Source organism: Zophobas morio, unplaced genomic scaffold (assembly GCF_036711695.1).
Source record: "Zophobas morio isolate AGI-343-1 ecotype UQ-CSIRO unplaced genomic scaffold, CSIRO_AGI_Zmor_V1 ptg000026l, whole genome shotgun sequence".
Taxonomy (NCBI): domain Eukaryota; kingdom Metazoa; phylum Arthropoda; class Insecta; order Coleoptera; family Tenebrionidae; genus Zophobas; species Zophobas morio.
The window spans coordinates 8451638-8472533 of record NW_026972131.1 but is presented as its reverse complement, the minus strand read 5'-3'; the positions used below and the strand labels follow the sequence as shown (position 1 = coordinate 8472533).

General features: G+C 32.7%; 2 protein-coding genes across 15 annotated transcripts in view; one reads left to right on the top strand and one right to left on the bottom strand.

The window, feature by feature from the left end:
• The window catches only part of LOC135136556 (probable beta-hexosaminidase fdl), a 105237-nt gene that overhangs the window by 20062 nt on the left and 64279 nt on the right, over positions 1-20896 (bottom strand). Inside the window, exons 1-2 of one of the 13 annotated variants that reach the window (XM_064065895.1) lie at positions 12466-12540; positions 12108-12395 (exon numbers count right to left, since the gene is read on the bottom strand). The exons of 9 other annotated variants lie outside the window; for them this stretch is intronic. In XM_064065895.1, the coding sequence (XP_063921965.1) occupies positions 12108-12161 (54 nt within the window). In that variant the 5' untranslated portion in view covers positions 12162-12395; positions 12466-12540. 3 more of the 13 variants (XM_064065904.1, XM_064065896.1, XM_064065898.1) reach the window with 3 other exon arrangements.
• Positions 1-20896, top strand: part of LOC135136559 (uncharacterized) — a 47826-nt gene that overhangs the window by 26394 nt on the left and 536 nt on the right. Inside the window, exons 2-4 of one of the 2 annotated variants that reach the window (XM_064065910.1) lie at positions 301-420; positions 7120-7254; positions 12474-12621. In XM_064065910.1, coding sequence (XP_063921980.1) covers positions 7127-7254; positions 12474-12621 — 276 coding nt within the window. In that variant the 5' untranslated portion in view covers positions 301-420; positions 7120-7126. Of the gene's footprint in view, positions 1-239; positions 421-7119; positions 7255-12473; positions 12622-20896 lie in introns of those variants that run through there. The other variant, XM_064065911.1, reaches the window with a different exon arrangement.

Sequence of the window (20896 nt, the reverse complement as noted above, 5' to 3'; positions counted from 1 at the left end):
GAAACGTATTAATGAAAACTATATGCTATTAACCAAATTGTTAATTTATGTTTTTCCCCGGCGCATCCACCATTTTTACAACATTCGCGTCGGCCACCATTTATTACTACCGGTTGTCTCGGTGTTAAAATGATAACATTAAACTGGACTCAGTATTGATTATTTCAGGTAAAATGTAAGTTGTTTCAGTCGTGTGAGAGCGTTCGATATACCAGTTTGCGTCACGAAATACTTCATGTTTCAAATATTAACAAGTGCCTTCTTCTAATACGACTCATACGTGTTTTACAATACTTCCAGAGAGCTATCGAACATGTCGACGACTCTCACTTGAGAAACACTCCGGGAGGCCTTTTGAAATATTGAAGAAGCTTAAAGGTTGCCATGTTGAGATAGCATCAGGACGGCGCTTTATAACAGGTAAGAATTCCACGAGTTCTAAAAATAAAACAACAACACATACACCTGATTCTCTTACTCCCTAATTAACCAATCTGTTTGATTAGGCGAATGTTTGAAAATGTTTGCTTGCGCCCTTGAATCGATTGAAATCACGTGCGAGAGTGCAATAGAGCAAGGTTCAATTGCTTCGGCCACTTTTAACAAGGTAGTTCGCATTCACATTTACATTGGTCGACAAGATTTGAATGATCTTGTTTTTTTGGTGATTTTTTTATTTCTAAGCATCTAACTGGGTGTATTTATCTACTACAAGCAAAGTTTCAGTGGTATACTTGTCGACTGGTGTTGTTTTCTAATTAGAATGTATATTGGCCGGAGCTAGAGGGCCTGTCTCTTACCAATGTCACTTTTCTGCTTAATAAAGTTAAATCATACCGAAAAAAAATTACTTTTGCATTACGAGTACTCCTTGAGGAAAAAAAGCTTTAAGTCGATTGGATCGGGGCTGAAATTCTCTGTTCTCTGTTTTAGTAACCGAGAATAATTGTAGAAGGGTCCGGATGATGCGAACCGGACGACTTTATCCGTCGTGAGTTGGCGGATTACTTATTTATACAGGTGGATCTTGAATCGTGAAACTTGGAAGTAAAACTGAAAGTTTTGTCCGAGACATTATCGGGGTAAACTCTGATAAATGTACGATGTTTAAATTTTAATCAAATGGACAAGAAACCAGACGGTGCAGTGTTACGTTGTAATGTCGTGGTTCCATTATCACAACACCTCCAAATTATTTAACAATGATAATACTATTAATATACTTTGACTTTAACGTTTTCATGTTGTCGGGTTATCCTTATCAGTTAAAGCAATAAAGATTTTTTCTTTTGCTTCAGTATGTCGAACGCAAACCCCATGAAAGCTATTATCTGCCGGTACCGTCAGTTGCGTTTCAGGGGCCAGGTGGGATTTATAAAACCATTAACGTTGTTTTGCAAGATTAGATTTTTTGAATTAAATATTTCGAAGCGAAAAATAATGACGATCTTCCAGATTAATCTAATAACCAAAAACGCTAAAAACTGCACTGATATTTACAACTTTTGAAAACTTGATTAAGAAAAACATGTTGGTGTGACTTGAAAAAAGAAAATTTTCCTTTTGATCGGATATGGTGTTTTTTATTTATTGAAGTTAAATACAATTTCCAAAACTGTAAAAATATAAGAACATTTTTTGATGATAACCGGGTTTCACCATAAACAGTATGGTTACCGATACCTTCTACAACTCACTAACGTTTGTTAGCTCAACCACTGGAATATGCTGTACTGATGAGACCTAAGGAGGTCGAAAATACAGTCTACGGATGTTTATTGTGTTGTTATTTAATCTCTATAGTGGTACTTTTAATTTGTGTTATAAAGGTCGATTTATAAGCTTGCCGCTGACGTTGCTGTTCACCGTTGACGTTACCGTTGTAAGATGCGTCGTTTCATCCGTTGACGTTGGTTTTCAACCAATCAAATTGCGGTAGTGTGCAGTGCTGCCAACCTGCCTACTTATATTTTACCTTTTTTTTTCGTAATATACATAGGCACAATATACTAGAAACTTAAAATATGGTTAAAATGGTACATTTTTGCAACGAAAGAAAAAATCGATATTTCTTTATACAAATTTTCCATTTTAAACTTGTTTTAAGTTTCAAGTGGTGAAAAAAAGTCTACACATATTAAAATAAAAAGGCAAAACGTAAGCCCGCCCACCCGCCCTATCTCAATTCTGATGATTTTTTTTATTCGTCGTGAGCCAAGAGGGCGCAGTTTAACTGCAAAATACTTATTCCTTCACAAGAAATTAAAAACACGTTTTTGAGTATCGTTATGTTCAAAGAATACATGTACACTAAGAGAAAAAGGCAACTATAAACCTCGCCCTCCCACCTCATCTCAATTGTGATGATTTTTTTTTTCTTAGAAATTTAAAACACGTTTAAAATGGCAAATTTTTGTGGGAAAATATAGATTTTGCAATTCGGCTCCGCTCCTAGCTCTGGCAAGGAATGAAAACTTCATTACTAAGTACATATTTAGACCAGGTCCTTATGGGTGGGACTTAATCTTTGGCTTTAATTTTTTCTTAATATACATAGTATTCTTTGAATATCACGATACTCAAAAACATGTCTTACATGGTAATTTCTTATAGAGAAATAATAAGGATTTTGCAATTAAATTCTGCTCCTTTTTGGCTCTCGTCGAACAAAAAAAATTATCACAATTGAGATAGGGTGGGTGGGCGGGGCTTATATTTTGCCTTTTTTTCATAATACGTGCAGTCATCTTTTCACAACAAGAAACTTAAAACATGTTTAAAATGGGAAATTTCTACAGCGAACGATTTTACAATTAAACTCTGCCCCTCAGCTTATGACGAATAGAAAAAATCATCAGAATTGAGACAGGGCGGGTGGGCGGGGCTTATATTTTACGTTTTTTTTCGTAATATACATTGGCATCTTTTCACAACTAGAAACTTAAAATATGGTTAAAATGGTACATTTTTGCAACGAAAGAAAAAATCGATATTTCTTTATACAAATTTTCCATTTTAAGCATGTTTTAAGTTTCATGTTGTGAAAAGAAGTCTACACATATTAAAACAAAAAGGAAAAACGTAAGCCCGCCCACCCGCCCTATCTCAATTGTGATGATTTTTTTTATTCGTCGTGAACCACGGGGGCGGAGCTTGACTGCAAAATTACTTATTTCTTTACAAGTAATTAAAAACACGTTTTTCAATATTGTGTTGTTAAAAAAAGTACTACGTATATTAAGAAAAAAAAAAGCAAAATTAAAACCCCGCCCACCCACCTCACCTCAATTGGAATGATTTGTTTTAGTCTTATAAATTTAAAACACGTTTAAAATGGTAAATTTTTGTGGGGAAATATAGATTTTGCAATTCGGCTCCGCCCCTAGCTTTGGCAACAAATGAAAACTTCATTACTACATATTTAAATCAGGTCAGGTATGGGTGGGGCTTAATCTTTGGCTTTAATTTTTTCTTAATATACATTCTTTGAATATCACGATACTCAAAAACATGTCTTACATGGTGATTTCTTGTTGAGAAATAATAAGGATTTTGCAATTAAATTCCGTTCCCTTTTAGCTCTCGACGAATAAAAAAAATTAATCACAATTGAGATAGGGCGGGTGGGCGGGGCTTATATTTTGCCTTTTTTCATAATACGTGCAGTCATCTTTTCACAACAAGAAACAGAAAACATGTTTAAAATGGGAAACTTGTACAGGGAACGATTTTACAATTAAGCTCTGAACCTCAGCTAAGACGAATAAAAAAAATCACCAGAATTGAGACAGGGCGGGTGGGCGGGCCTTATATTTTACCTTTTTTTTTGGTAATATATATAGGCATCTTTTCACGACTAGAAACTTAAAATATGGTTAAAATGGTACATTTTTGCAACAAGAAAAAAATCGATATTTCTTTATACAAATTTTCCATTTTAAACATGTTTTAAGTTTCAAGTTGCGAAAAGAAGTCTACACATATTAAAACAAAAAGGCAAAACGTAAGCCCACCCACCCGCCCTATCTCAATTGTGATGATTTTTTTTTTATTCGTTGTGAACCAAGGGACGGAGCTTTACTACAAAATTACTCATTTCTTTACAAGAAATTAAAAACACGTTTTTCAGTATCGTGTCATTAAAAGAGTACTATGTATATTAAGAAAAAAAGTAAAATATAAACCCCGCCCACCGACCTCATTTCAATTGTGATTTGTTTTATTCTTATAAATTTAAAGCACGTTTAAAATGGTAAATTTTTGTAAGGAAATATGGATTTTGCAATTAGGCTCCGCCCCTAGGTCTACCAAAGAATGAAAACTTCATTACTATTTAGATCAGGGGGAGGTATGGGTGGGGGTTAATCTTTGGCTTTAATTTTTTCTTAATATACATAGTATTCTTTGAATATCACGATACTCAAAAACATGTCTTACATGGTAATTTCTGGTAGAGAAATAATACGGATTTTGCAATTAAATTCCGCTCCTTTTTGGCTCTCGTCGAATAAAAAAAATTATCACAATTGAGATAGGGTGGGTGGGCGGGGCTTATATTTTGCCTTTTTTTCATAATACGTGCAGTCATCTTTTCACAACAAGAAACTTAAAACATGTTTAAAATTGGAAATTTGTACAGGGAACGATTTTACAATTAAACTCTGCCCCTCAGATTATGACGAATAAAAAATCATCAGAATTAAGACAGGGCGGGTGGGCGGGGCTTATATTTTACCTTTTTTTTCGTAATATACATAAACATCTTTTCACAACTAGAAACTTAAAACATGGTTAAAATGGTACATTTTTGCAACGAAAGCAAAAATCGATATTTCTTTATACAAATTTTCCATTTTAAACATGTTTTAAGTTTCATGTTGTGAAAAAAAGTCTACACATGTTAAAACAAAAAGGCAAAACGTAAGCCCGCCCACCCGCCCTATCTCAATTATGATGATTTTTTTTATTCGTCGTGAGTCAAGAGGGCGGAGTTTAATTGCAAAATACTTATTCCTTCACAAGAAATTAAAAACACGTTTTTGAGTATCGTTTTGTTCAAAGAATACTATGTATATTAAGAAAAAGGCAACATATAAAACTTGCCCACCCACCCCATCTCAATTGTGATGATTTTTTTATTCTTAGAAATTTAAAACACGTTTAAAATGGTAAGTTTTTGTGGGGAAATATGGATTTTACAACTAGGCTCCGCCCCTAAGTCTGGCAACGAATGAAAACTTCATTGCTACATATTTAGATCAGTCAGGTGTGGGGGTAGGGCTTAATCTTTGGCTTTCATTTTTTCTTAATATACGTAGTATTCTTTATACAACACGATACTCAAAATCATGTTTTTAATTTCTCGTAGAGGTTTGCATTTTAAGCTCCGCCCCCTTGGCGCACAATGAATAAAAATAATCATCACAATTGAGATAGGGCGGGTGGGCGGGCTTACATTTTGCCTTTTTTTTCTTAACATGTGTAGACTTATTTCGACAATAATAAACTTAAAACATGTTTAAAATGTAAACTCTCGTAGTAATCAACTTAAATCCGTCACTTTTCTTCTACAACCCCTTTAAATATGGCAACAATTGAACATCAAAGTCACTATCAACGGTTTCTTGGCAACGTCAACAGCAAGTTTATAAATCCCACTTAAGACCTGTATGCGTCATTTACAGTATTTTTGGTGTTTTTAATATAATAAAGGTGAGGTATAAATAAATGTCTACCGTAACAGTTGTAAACTTAAGAGTTCATTAAAATTTACCTACTTCCCATATATATTTAATATAAACGAACTCAGATATTATGATGACAACCCAAGATACGATTGATCGATGTTCGCTGCATAAAGCTTTGTCTGACAATATAAAATCTACAACTACAGGCTTCAAACACAAGTCAATTCACAGAAAGTGGATAACTAAAAAGTATAAAATTTGTAAAAATTGATTTGCAAGTAAATTGACCCTTTTTTGGTTTTTAAAATACTTATGGAAATGATGGGTAAATCATATACTCATTAATTTTTCCTCATTAAAACAAAATTACGAATAGGTGCCTAGTGTAGAAAACTTTTTCCATCAGTTTCCACAAAAAAAAACAAGAAAAAATCGTAGGACGCATTACATCATTGTATTGGAACTAAATGCGTGTAGTTTTTTTGTCACTATTCGATTTAGTTTGTAACTGTAACATTAAAACAAGAAATAAAGCATTTAATCCGAATTTATCGTATACTCCAATCAAGCAATTGTGAGGTTGCTATGACGTCAGTCGCATTCTTGTGGTAATTTGAGTTGCTTTATAATACAGAAGCCGCAAAAGCTAAATTTTCGTTTTTTCAGTTCTTTATACAATCTTGTAATTAAATTTCGTTTCTTTTCTACATTACCAGTAGGTAGGCGTCCTTTCCAAGAATCGCCAAATGACAACCGGAGCACGGATTAATACAATCTTTTACACAAAGGTCTTCACCCCTGTGGCTGTTTTAGTTTCTCTATCCGTTTTCGTTTTATTGTCGTTCATTTTGCTTTCGTTATAAATATGTTAATTGTGACAAAATTAAATTAATGTAAATTTGTCGTTACTGCAGTATAGACATAAATAGCAGTTATAATTATTTTCGATTTGTTGTATCTATACATTTAATTATATTTATAGATTGTAGCAGACTTTCCTATCAATAATGCACGAACCGGTTCGCTTTCCAACGAGTACTTGTAATGTGAGAGCTTTCTCGCTTATTTATCGATTGTTACCTACGCGGTAGAAATTATCGATATCTAATGTACCTGAATAATTTAGTAAAATTACTAACGAGCTTTCCCCTTATCGAGTTCTAATACTAAAGTTTACATCCATCTTAATGCGTCTTAAATAAATAACTCGTTCAACAATTAACCGATTTCTTTCTGAAACACTGGCAAGCCTGAGTCACAGTTACGCCTAATAAAACCCCATCTTTTATTACAGAACCCAACGTTCGGGTTGACCGTTATCCATAATTAACTAGACGTGTACTTAGTTATTTCTACTCGGGTTTAATGGATTTATCCATTACGCTGAAATATTGATTACTTGTGTTCCACCTTACTAATGTGGCAATTTCAGGTGTGTTATGTCTATGAAAAAATTGGCCGTCCTATCAGCACTGCACAACTATGGCGGACTAAACAGGACCGAAATGAACCCCACACCCGGATCCCCTCCAGCTCCGGTGCATGGGGTTAACGTCATGCTGGGAGGGTAAGACTTCCATCAGATTCACGATGGTTATCGTCTTAATTATTGATCGGGCGACCTGAACGCTCAAATAATTCATTCATTATTGAGATAATTAATTGGATAAGGCAGACACCAAATTAATTAACTGATCTTGTCAAGGGTACTTCAGTTATACCAATTGGCTAATTTATCTGGGACCTGAGGTCTGGTTAACAATCTCTAGCTCATTTTGTCTTTTCTCCTCGTATTTATTTTATTTTTATTGATCCCATTCTGAGCGGTAAAAGACAGTATATCTGGTGGCGATGAGGGGTGGAAAATTCCTCTAGGGGAGGAAATAACAGCTTTACGTGGTCGACTTGTCGAAAGATAGTTTTTATCGATTATTTTCACAAGAAGCAGGAGCAGATATTTTTATGGCAAAAAGTTTCAAGCCACATGTGTTTCGGTTTATAATCTAATTCGTCAAGATTGACTTTGATCGAATGGATTATAATTTTCAGTCTTTGCTAACTATCATTAAACTACGCGAAAATCAGGTCGGATCTGTAATTTAACTCGACAATCATTGTCAACTGAAATTAAAACAGACACACGATTAAAGTTCAAGGATGACTCAATTATCTTGACTTAGTTGTAACAGCAGGAATGGGTAGAAGTTATTTATATTAGCATAATGCGCATAGTAGAACAAATTAGAGATTTCTGGTATTACATTACAGAAAAAGTAATTGTTCCCACGATTATTCATTGAGATTGTACTGGTGAAATTATTGCGACTTTGTTAAACTTTTTTTGAGAAAATACATATCGTAGAAAACGTACACAGTTGGAGTGAAAATACTATGAATTCATGTGTTTACCTTTGTCAGTAACATATCCAACCCAGTGGTACACTTGCTGTTCCAGTTAGAATTCAACCAAATGAGCACACTCTGTCATGTCATAATTAATGTGGTACAAAAATTCACTATTTTCTCTAACATACAAAATCTCTTATAAGGGATAAAACTTCAAAAGTACAAAACACTGCAAACGTGCTATGTCATGAAACATACGTAGGTTACTGCAAAAAATAATACATGTCTGAGTTATCACTATCTACGATGTCGTGTTAATATTAACATATTTTTGCATATCATATATGATAACACAAGTGAAGCACACAGTTTTGTAATAATTACGATTATTACTTTCTAAATTAAGTAATACGGAATATTTAATGATTTTAGTATCAGCGCTCCAAGATTTTTGCAAAAATAATCAAAATAACAAAAATAGTAAGTTATAAAATGACAGTTATACTCAGTTATGTACAGTGTCGGATTGAGGACATAGACATAGGGGTCCTCCAAGAAATTTACACAGTGGGGCCCTGTGGTATTGTACACAGATGTTGTTGTTTGAGTATTATTACTATTATTATTTTCAGTTTTGCCGGCGACATTGGCGTTTTGAAAAAATTATGTTATTTTTGAAATTTTGACCATGTTACCAAGAAAAACAAAGCTAGTGATAACTGTTAACGTCTATTAAATGGCGTAATTAACATCCCGCAACTCTTGTTTCTATAGACATTCTCAATTTTCAGTATGTATATGCTTAACTTCGACCGTTTATATTTCCCCCGAATTCGATTATTGCTTGTTAAAGGTTAAAATAAAATGAAATTTGGTTGATTTTGTGTCCTCAACGCAGAGGAAAGCACACAAAACAATCTTAAAATATCTTCATGATTTTACAGGATTCGGTTTTTGCAATTCCAAAGTTAAATTGTCAAATATTGTTATACAATGTTGATTTTTATTTTTCCAAAAATCTGGATGCCAAGGGTAAAAAGTCAACACGGATTCATAAATCACACATGCAGGACTATGTTAAAGATGACGTCATAATTTTTTGTCAAACAAATTTTGATTAACGATTTTTCATCTTTCCTATAACTTTCAAACGTTTGGAATATTTCAGTCCATTCGCTTTGGCCACTTTATAGTTAAATTGTAAAATACAATTTTGAATTTTTGCCCGAAAATTTCGATGTCTAGGGGAAAAACTCAATACGGACTTTAAATTACACATACATGGAGAATGTAATTCTATTAACTGTTCTATTAAAATTATAAAATGACGTAATCATTCTTTAGAGGCCATAAACGGAAAAATCTTTATTAACGATTTACCATGTTTACGATAATCTTAAAAAGCTTGCAAGTTTTCAAAGCATTCAATTTCAAACTTAAATTGTAAAAAGTTATTATACAATTTTGATTTTTTTCTCAAAAATTCTGATGTCTAGGGTGAAAACTCGACACGGATTCATGAATCACACATACAGGAGTAAAAGGGGCAAATGAGTAGTCGGTAAAATGGCACTTTTCACCCCAGATTTTGTTTTTTAATTTATTGTAAGGTGCTCTATAATTTTTTTTTAAGAAAACAGGCTAATTTTGACGTTAAAGAGGTTTTTTCTTTTTTTTTTTTGTAAAAATCTCATCAGCGGTTTCTACATGGATCCACTGGAATCATGGTCAAAATCTTTAGAAATCCACAACTTTTTAAAAAATAACGTTTGGAGTGAAATGTTTTTATGTCATAAAAAAGTAATAATAAAATTAAATAGGATAAAAATTCAACAGGGATTGATCAACCACATGTGCAGGAGTATCTTGTTTTATAAAATTTAAATAATATTTACTATTGTAAATTTTGGAGATGACGTCATCAAATTGTTGGTAGGGATGATTAGCCAAATTTTGATTAGAGTTTTACCCTCTACACGATATTCGTATTGCACATATAAAAATTGACAACTGGTTCAGTAGTTTTAGAGTGTAAGCTAAGCAGTAGTATAAATACTGTAACTGGCTATGTTTTCTCGACGTTTCATAACCCGTAACGTATGAAAAAATAGGAATACCGTTTCCGCCGTCCGTCTCTCTGTCAGTCAGTCCGTTAGTTCGTCCGTCCGTCTCTGCGTGCGTCGTAGACAAACAATTTCGAACCTACCAGACTCGTTGTCATATTGTTGTACAATACTAACCTGTATTTGTGGTTTATGAATGCGCCTTGATTTTGTTATTATTATAATTTTCATTATTCAATATTTATCGTATTAATCGTGGTCTCTATATATAATAATATCAACCATAGGCAACGAGGGCTATGGTTCAGTGGCAAGCTCATTAGCTTTGTATGTAGGGGGTCCGGGGTTCGATCTTCGATATATCCATATTTTTTTCCTTACACCGACTGATTTACCTTTACTTTAACAGTCCATACGTAGTCTTCATTTCATAACAAGAAACTTCAAACGTGTTCAAAATGGTAAATTTTTGCTGGAAAATATGGATTTTGCAATTATGCTCCGCCCCCCGATCTGACACCAATGAAGAATTCATCGCAATTGAAATCGGGGCGGATATATGTGACGTTTACTGTAGAAAAAATAAGGATTTTGCAATTAAGCTCCACCCCTCGGCTCACAACGAATAAAAAGGTCATTACAATTGAGACGAGGGCGGGTGGGCGGGGTTTGTATTTTACTTTTTTTTCTTAATATATGTATGTAGTTTTTTTTCACAAGAAGCTGAAAACGTTCTTAAAATGGTAAATTTGTAGAGAAGTGCGGGGATAGAATTTACCATTTTAAACATGTTTTCCGTTTCTTGTTGTGAAAGGAAGACTATGTTTATTTAGAAGACAAAAAAAGCAAAACAAGCCCCGCCCACCCACCCTATCTTATTTCTGACGATTTTTCTTTGTTGTCGTGAGCCATCGGGGTGGAACTTAATTGCAAATTCCTCATTTTGCAACGAGAAACTACCAAGTGAAACATTTTTAAGTAATCGTGTTGTTCAAAGAACAATAAAATCTCAATCATGATGAATTTTTCATTCGTTGTCAGACCGAGGGGCGGGGCCTAGCTGCAAAATCTATACTTGTTGTGAAAAGTAGAGTACGTAGGTATATTCTGAGAAAAAGCAAAATAAAAGTTTCTCTAACAAAAATCCGGACAGACGGCAGACAGACAGACAGACAGACAGACAGAGAGGCAGACGGATATATGAAAAATGAAAATAATTGTATATAAAAAAAAGAAATAGACCGGGAAATTTCCCGGTGTCCCGGCGACACAATCCGACATTGGTTATTTATATTTATATATTTATATATTTAATATAAATAACCAATGAGTTTAATAATAAGACCTATTTTTGTCCTCATTTCTTAAGTGTTCTCGTTTTTTAATGTCGTCATAGTGTATTTTCAATGGAGTTAAAGACAACAATAAGCTTTTTACTTATTAGAGTATCGTTGATTGTTCGTTTTAATTAAGGTTCGGTTGACACAATTTTAGTTTTAAATCCAAATTTAGAACAAATACGATTTGTATCAAACAAAATAAAAAAAACACCAAGGTGACGATTGTATTAAATTTAAATTTTGTACACTATCAAACGGCGTAGTAAATATCACAATGTGAACTGGAAATTAGGATAGCAAAAACTCTAAAACTCAACTGTCAACGAATTTTGGGACATACTTAGTTAATAATTGAATTTTTTGGAAATTTTAAGAAATTGTGTAGAAATATTTTAATTTATTTCTTTATTATTATGGATCAGTGTTATCACAATTATTTGTTGTCTTGATATGGGAATTATAAAGTCTACAATGGTTAACACCACGAAATATTTATCTAAAGAATTAGTAATTTTTGACGAATTCCGTAACAGTACTGTTTATTATTTCGATATAAAGACGACTATTTTAAACCAACAGTTAGCTTTTGAGGCACAAAGATTTAAAATCTAGCTATAGCAATTACGAACTTTTATGTAAGTTCAAAGACGAAAATAAATAATCAACCTTACCATCATTTTAAAAACCGACGTCCCTAGTATTCTTTCAACAATTCCGCTTCCCATGTCATCGACCCAATTCTCGTGGCAAAGGTTAATCTTTCCGCTAACAATTCATGAAATTCTCCAGTCAACAAACGCTGCTGTGCAAAAACTGGGTTATCTTTAGACACAAATTCCCGTTTTAATATTATCCAAGAAAACATGCAAAGCGTTACGAACTGCCAACGTCATTTCCTTAAAGCGCTCATAGTAATCCAATAAGCATGTCCATCGAACGGCAATTTTCGGAATATAACACTAAAATTAGGTTACGCCCTAAACTCGATTTTCTATCGATGTAGATTTTTCTTCTAATCGGTTATTTTACCGTCACAGGGCCATGATCAGCGGCATCATTCTTGTTGTCTTCATTTTCTGCTACTGCTGTCACAAGACACAAAGGAAGTCACAGACGCATTTGCCTCCGTATTGGAGGGACCCAGGAGGACTGTCAATGGAAATCTACACCGTAGAAGCACAAAGTGTGAGTATTAGCAGCATAATAATAATAATAAAGCAAGCAATCACCTCGCACACTCGCGGAAGCATCGCGGTCACGTGCTGGTGAAAGCGGAAGTTGTTTTGATAATCGCTTTGCAATGCATAATGATGTGTTTTAACATTTGATTTGAAATCTACAAGATCCAAACATGAACGGAAATTACCATCCATTGTTTCAAACGCTGCAGAAAAAATAAAACAGCTTTGAAATGTTTAGATAATACAATAGAAGGATCAATTAAAAAGTGCAACAAGAAAATTAAACATTTTTGAGTTGGTACATCAGTGCCCTTAGCTTCAAGATTATACAAAAACATGTGGAGTAAGAGGTAAAGAGGTTTAATCGTAATTATTAGAGCGTAGACAGTTTGTTGAAATAAACGGAGTTAGTGTTATAATAATGAATATGGTGTACCCCAAGAGCTTATTTGGGGCTTGTGCTGTTTATAGAAGACACACATGATGGGCATGAACATACATGATTACTCGATTATGACCCCTAAATCAATAATAGTATACAAGATACAAAAAGTATTTGCTGTTACAATTGTAAACAATTTTTGTCTAATTTTTTAAGATTAATAGCTTCACGGTGTACATAAACAGTGAAATGTTAAAAAAAAAACAGGGCGGTAAATGCCGAAATATTTAAATTTTATACAGGGTGATTAAAGTACCTAATTCAACAATGTAGCATCATTAATCTAGTAAAAATATTATTTGCAAAAACATGAAAATACGATAAAATTATTGTAGCTAACGCGTGTTCAATAAATTCTTGTTTTATATCTACTAACAAATGAATTTAACACTGATGAGTTTGAAACAGCGAATATAACAAAAACGTGCGCTCGACGATGCGCGCCCAACTGTGAATGTGAAACACTTGATGAGTTTAAAAGTAATATACGTCAGCTGATCAAAGTAACTGAGGTGTATCTTGAAGAGTTTATATTTCATGAATTATTATACAATACAGATGGCAAATAAAAATCTATTATTACCATCATCATATGCAAAAAATGATTTTTATTTATGGTGTAGAAAAGTGATCTTTTATTGGCAAGTTATCAACAATGGTGTCATGATTACAGCGTCGAAGACGAAATTTCATTTTATCACATCATTATGGCTGTACTGGCTGTAAGCCGTCTCGGCGTCGTTATCTCTCGGTGGAAATTGATCGATGGAGAAGATTTATCGAGGTTCTAATAAAACTGCAGTTAGCTTTTTGGCAATAAACTTATCTTTTAAATAGGATTTACCGAGTCTGGGTGTTGCCAGCCATTTTAAGGAAGTTTTACAAAGTTAACATATCGCATAGATAATGGTTGAGAGTAATTTCTCAGAGGAGTTTCATTACAATATAGGAAGAATTAAAGTAATTAAGCATTCAGTAAAAATAGTTAAAATAAATTAGCTTCCAGCAGAGATACAGGTTGTTCAATCACCTTAACTTTTTTCTGCAATTGTTTCTACAGTCAATATCATATTTTTAATTATGTTCAAGATAATTGTGCCTGGGTTATGTAAGTTTATAATTCATTGGTAATAAATGTGTTTTTTTTTTTTCATGTGAATTTAATATGAAATATATGGCTCATTATGCCCGATATAGTACAGGGTCATTATTTCATATAAAACATTAAAATGGAAATACATATAATAACAGGTAACACAATAGGCTATTAATAGAATAATTCCCTAGGCTAAAACGTCAAACGACTGCTTGTTTATTTAAACAACTTTGCAATTGTTTGAAAAGCAAAAACTGAAAACTGTACAGGTCCTTCATATTGAAAATTTCTTAGATGTCACAGCAGCTTTTTTTTATCGTACGGTACATCAAGCTAAATGCTACCGTTTTGTTATTGTACAGTATAATCCAAAGAGCAGCGACTATTAGCCCGAACGCGAAAAGCAGCTAATTCCCTCGCTTTTAATCGGGCTTGTACACGTAAGGTTTTTCCACAATAATTAACCTTTTAATAATGCATCGGTAGGCGGTAAATTTGGTTTGTATTATTAAATATAAGCTGGCGTGGGTAGCTCTGACTGTCCATTATTACACCAACTGTTACTTATTTTATTTGAAATTAGCTACAAATTCAATTTGTCCCTAATGGAAATTGGAAAGCAAAAATTGATTGATTAAATTGTAAAGTGACATTTTGGTATGAAATCAGTGCAGAAGTGGTATTCGATCATCAAGCGTAACGCCGTGAATAAAATATTCCGTTCGATCATATAAATTATGAACTACTATGATAGTTTTTGAATTTTCCATTATCATAAACTGAGTGCCTGTGGTGTAAAAGTTTCCGCTGTATTGTGCAGCTTTTTTAAATAAAGTGTATTGAATTAAATTGGGTTGGATACGTTGCACAACTGGGGTCCGAGAGGTAAATCACTCATTACTGTACTGTTTATTTATTCTTTATTTACATACGTTGTACTAAACAAATATAAAATTTTAACGGTTAATTAATTTAAAAGTCTGATGTTACATTAAAATGTCTATAAATATCTTTTATTACCTCAGCTATTTTATTATGCTTGGAAAATGGACTTTCGATTGTAAGACCATTTTGAATGACATTTTATAGTCGTATAAATTTATGACTTCGAAAGCAATGGCATCTGCATAATAAATTGTCGCATTTTATAAGCATCAGAAATTGTGTCGGAGTCTCTAGCAGCTTATTTTTTGAGTTTTGATCGATATCTAAATTCACTGACATCACAAAGAAGTCGTCTATTAATAGTAATTATTTAATCAACTAATTCTATTTTTGCTTACTAAATATTAAAACAATGAAAATTTATTTATTCAACAATTCTTATCTACATTAATGAGATGTTATTGCTAGCTTGGTTGTCATAGTTAGATTCAGATTTTTCTTCCGAGTATCTGTCACGAATTAACAATAAAATAAATTTTACTAATAAATAACTATCACATTTCGCGGAAGTGATGCTCATTGCCGTCCGATCACCAGCGCCATTGCAGTTGTGGCCTATGACTTCGGGACTTCTTAATAACAATTACTACTTTTTCTCGGTTTTCGTCAGTGATACGAGTTGTCCTAGATGTTAAAATAACAATTTTCATTGTTGATTGTCCATCACTTCGGCTGTGCCTAACTCTGATAATATATATATTTTGGTTAAATGACTACAATGTTTCTAGCTCTTACACAAAACTACTCTACGTGGAATAGTATTTGTTTTTTTTTTATTTTAATAGAATTTAAAAAAGATTTAATTTAGAAGCAATCTACTCGTATTTTAACAAATTTCTGATACACTTTGAAAAACTATCACACTTTGGCCCGTTAGATTCATAGATTGAAAGTATGTTGAAGAAAGCACAGTGGATGTAAAGGCGTCCAGACGAGTCCACTTACGAATTGCAAGAAACTGTGAGCGACTGCTATAGACTAACAAAATAATGATCACATTTTATTTGGAGTATTCATTTCTCACTCATATTTTTTTACTCGTGAGAAATGAATGATGGTGTAGTACTTTCGTCATTAGATTAACCCTGCAATATTGACTATCATTTTCATGCACTACCGTGCAAATATAACGTTCGATTCTGACGTAACCCATGTCTAAAATGCCTTTCGGCATAAAAAGGTTTCCTTGTTGTAAATTTGCTTTCAAATGGAATCATGTCAGATTATAACAATGGACATCAGTGGAAATCCCGACAAGCTTATTCGAATGAAATTTAATACCTAAATCCCCAACAGCGTATTTTTGCATCAATAAAGCATCGTTATTAGCAATATCTGTAACAAAAAAGAGGATTTGTTGCATATGCAATGAAACGAAACCGGTTGGCAAAAATTAAAACAAAAAATTCCGTACAAGTGTCCAAGAAATTATATCAGTACGTTAACACTTTTATTTTTAACCTAAACACCCTAATAAAAAGCGACCAGCACGCTCGCATTTCCCTTCGGTGTAAATCTGCGTCACTTGCGCCTTCTATTTTTATCAAAAATCGTAAAGACTTGTTTACTGAATATAATCGGCAGTAAATTTGCCGTTGATCGACATTAAAAGCACATTAAACCCTGATTAAAAACTCCTTTAAAATTACATTTACGAACTTTACAATGACTGAAACACTTGACTAACAAAGTTTGAAATCTACAGCGGCATCTCTAACTCGGATCTTTCCCGCAAGGAAACTTCGTTTAAGTGTTATTAAGTTTCGTCTTTGGCACACTACTAACTTTTCAGATACTCCGATATATAAGGGTAAATAAAATTGTTTCTGATATGGGGATCATAGGAGAAAATCATGGGATACTTTTACTAGTCTGTCTATATAACAGGACTTTCATATTCCAAATAACAAAGGCTGCCGCTTTTGACAATTTTCTTATTTGGAGCCGTTTCAAGTTTCAATTTAGATGCAGTTTGTTTTGGATAAGTTTGTAAAGTGGAAGTTATTAATTTATGAAGCTAAGTTTCCAAATTTGAAATATTATATTATTAAGTATCAAATGACAGCAGTCGAATAGAATGGAAAACACTTTGTAATAGAGCTGACGTAGAAAATGTACTGAAAGGAAAGTATTTCATACTAATAACAAAGTTTTGCATATTTCTGTCGTAAACACGGAGGAATGCAGGAGGTATTTTCGTTCTTTACATTATGCTACGAAAAGTACTGATATTTGTATTAATTTACAACACATTTTTTTTGCCTGACATGTTTACACTACTGCCAACAACATTTTTAATTTTCAAAACTGAAAATAGTAAGTACTCAATTATTTCCATACTAAGAATGCGATTGAAACCCGTACAACCAAAATCAATAGTTTTTAATTATTTTTAAATATATACTTAAAACTGTAGCACGGACATAAGTGTGATAAGTCACGACAAATGGTTGAACTTTTGTCATGAAAATTATAAGAGATGTTCTATATTTTTATGGTAAAGTGCATGGGGAAGTGACGATGTGTTTGTGGTTTTGTTGAGGTTAGATAGTTTTTACTACCATTAATTTTGGCAGCAATTTTCCCAGTAATTCTGTGACGTGTAAAATGGTTCTTAGTAAAATGTTTTGGCAGTGTGCACATTTTTAGAATTAAGATCACCCAGAAAATATTATATAACTTTGTTAAAAATCCAATCGTCATACGTTTAAAGAAATCAGTAAACACCCTTTGACATCACCAACTGTTTTTCTTTTTTTTTTTTGTATTTGAAAATCTGTGAATTGAGTTTATTATTGTTGGATGTATAATTAATAAATTCATCTTAAAACAGTAATTTGACTCATAATAAAAATTAGGAGGTAGGTAATTCTTTAATGATTATCCCCAGAGTGTTAACTTTCTTTACTAATAGAAACAGGTAAGAAGGGGTTTGAAAAAACATTAGTAAAAACAATGAATTTGGAAATATCATGGTGCTTACTACATATAAATGAAAGCTTAGTTAAGAAAATTAAGGCCTTAATCCCTTAGTAACATTTCTGTTCTTGAAAACAAACGAGGTCAAGTTCGCAACAAACAATGGTCTATAAGTAGTCTAAATCTACACACTGTAAGCTAAATAAAATGAATCAACAATGTGTGCAAATGTTTCATCGTAACATTAGTACAAAGAATGATGATAATAGAGTTGTTCCACTTACTCGACAAAAAAATATGCACATTTTACATTATATCATCAGTGTGCTTAAATTAAACCGTGAAACTAAATTTGCAAAGTAATTAATAACAATAATGATAAGTAAAATTACATCACCAGGATTTGCTTAAAATTTAGCAAATGGTAACTTTCGGTTGATTGACAACGGCTTTTAATTAGAAAATTGTCTGGATATGAACGTTGCCAAATTTACCATCAACAAGTGGTGTTTCAACAGAAATGGCAAAGAGTCGATGTTAATGTTGCTATTAGATTCGATTTTTTTAGTAACATTTCTTGACAATCTTGACAACGATTCACGTATTAACTTCTTCAGGAAATCGGTGTGTTTTTAACAACTGGCAACATCGCAATAAAATCTCTTATATAACAAGCATTTTTATGGGTTTTTACGTTTCTAAGTTAAAGTGAACAGTACAATAAATAAATATGCCGCTGTTTTCTAATATGTTACGGGGAAAAATAGAATTTTTAATTATTAATTGTCGATTCAGAATTTTTATTGAGTTTTATGGTGTAACCATTACCATTTCAAATTTATTATTCCATGAAAGAATTAAAATTTTCTAGTGAAGTGTCCCGGATATAAAATAAATGAAGTAATTTTTTCGCTTAGATTTCCACTGGCCGTTGCTAATAAATAAATATCTTCTAACTTCTTGCCTAAAAATATATTTTCTGTGTGCTTTCATTTTCATCTTCTTTTAAAAAGATACAATGTTTGCTGTAGTACATCGTGCAACTTGAATCATTCACATACCTAATATCCCCATATTTATTTCAAATAGCTGCCATCATTTTCTACACTGTAGATTTCTGCGAGTTCTTATGCATTGTTAAAGATAGTTTAAATCAACAAGATTTATTGATATTCGTCTCAAAAACAGATTAGACAAGGAATAAAAAATTCATCACAATTGAGTTTGGGATGGATATGGGTAGGGCTAAATTTTTGACTTGTTTTTTTTCTTAATATACATGGTATTCTTTGAACAACACGATACTCAGAAATAAGGGTTTTGCAATTCAGCTCCGCCCCCTTGGCTCACGACGAATAAAGATATCATCACAATTGAGATAGGGCGGGTGGGCGGGGCTTATATTTTGCCTTTTTTTCTTAATACGTGTTTTAAGTTTCTTGTTGTGAGAATATTCACAACAAGAAACATGTTTAAAATGGTAAATTTGTATAGGGAAAGATCGATTTTGCAATTACGCTCCGCCCTTCTCTCGCCCTATCTCAATTGTGATGATTTTTTTTTATTCGCCGTGAATCAAAAAGGCGGAGCTTAACTGCAAAATACTTATTTCTTTATTATTTCTTTACATGAAATTAAAAATATGTTTTTGAGTATTGGGTTGTTCAAAGATTACTATGTATATTAAGAAAAAAAGACAAAATATAAACCCCGCCCACCCACCCCATCGCAATTGTGATGATCTTTTTATACCTAGAAACTTAAAACACGTTAAAAATGATATATTTTTGTAAGGAAATATGGATTTTGTGATTAGGTCCCGCCCCTACGTCCGCCAACGAATAAAAACTTCATTGCTATTTAGATCACGGAAGGAATGGGTGGGGCCTAATTTTTGGCTTTATTTTTATATAATTTACATAGTATCTTTAAAAAAACACGATACTCAAAAACATGTTTTACATGGTCATTTTTTGTAGATAAATAATAACGCTTTTGCAATTAAATTCCGCTCCTTTGGCTCTCGACGATTAAAAAAAATCATTACAATTGAGATAGGGTGGGTGGGCGGGGCTTATATTTTGTATTTTTTCTCAATTAGGTAGTCGTCTTTTCAGAACAAGAAACTTAAAACGTGTTTAAAACGGTAGATTCTTGTAGACAAATATGGATCTTGGAATTAAGCCCCGCCCCTCGATCTGAAAATTAATGAAAAATTCATCACAACTGAGAATTGAGACCGGGACGAATATGGGTGGAGCCTAATCTTTGGCTTTATTTTTTTCTTAATATACATAGTAATTCATTGAACAACACGATACTCAAAAACATGTTTTTAATTTATCGTAGAGAAATAACGATTTTGCAGTTAAGCTCTACCCCCTTGGCTCACGACGAATAAAAAATATCATAAGAATTGAGATAGGGTGGGTGGGCGGGGCAACATTTTTCCTTTTTTTTTTCTTAATATATATCGCTTACGTTCGGGAAGTAAACATGAATATTTAATGTAGCAACAATTAATATTAAAGAGGATTATCAGTCTGATTGGAACAGTGACACTTCAAAAATTAATTTCACTACTAATGAAATAGTACTAATTTTAATGATATAATTAAGCAAAATGAATTAAAACTACTTTTTTGTTGGCTTCGGTTTTAATTAACAGCAATTAACTACAACTATAACACTACCTATAACTATAACTCCAACAGTTATATCAAATTATTCATCACTTACCAATTTTTTAAATCTAATTAAAGAAAATTAACAATTTATCAATTAGGGAAATTTGAAGTTTGAAGAAAATTAACTATAATTACGTGCCAGTTATTTATTGTTATTATTTTAAGTTAAAATTCTTATTATACTAATTAC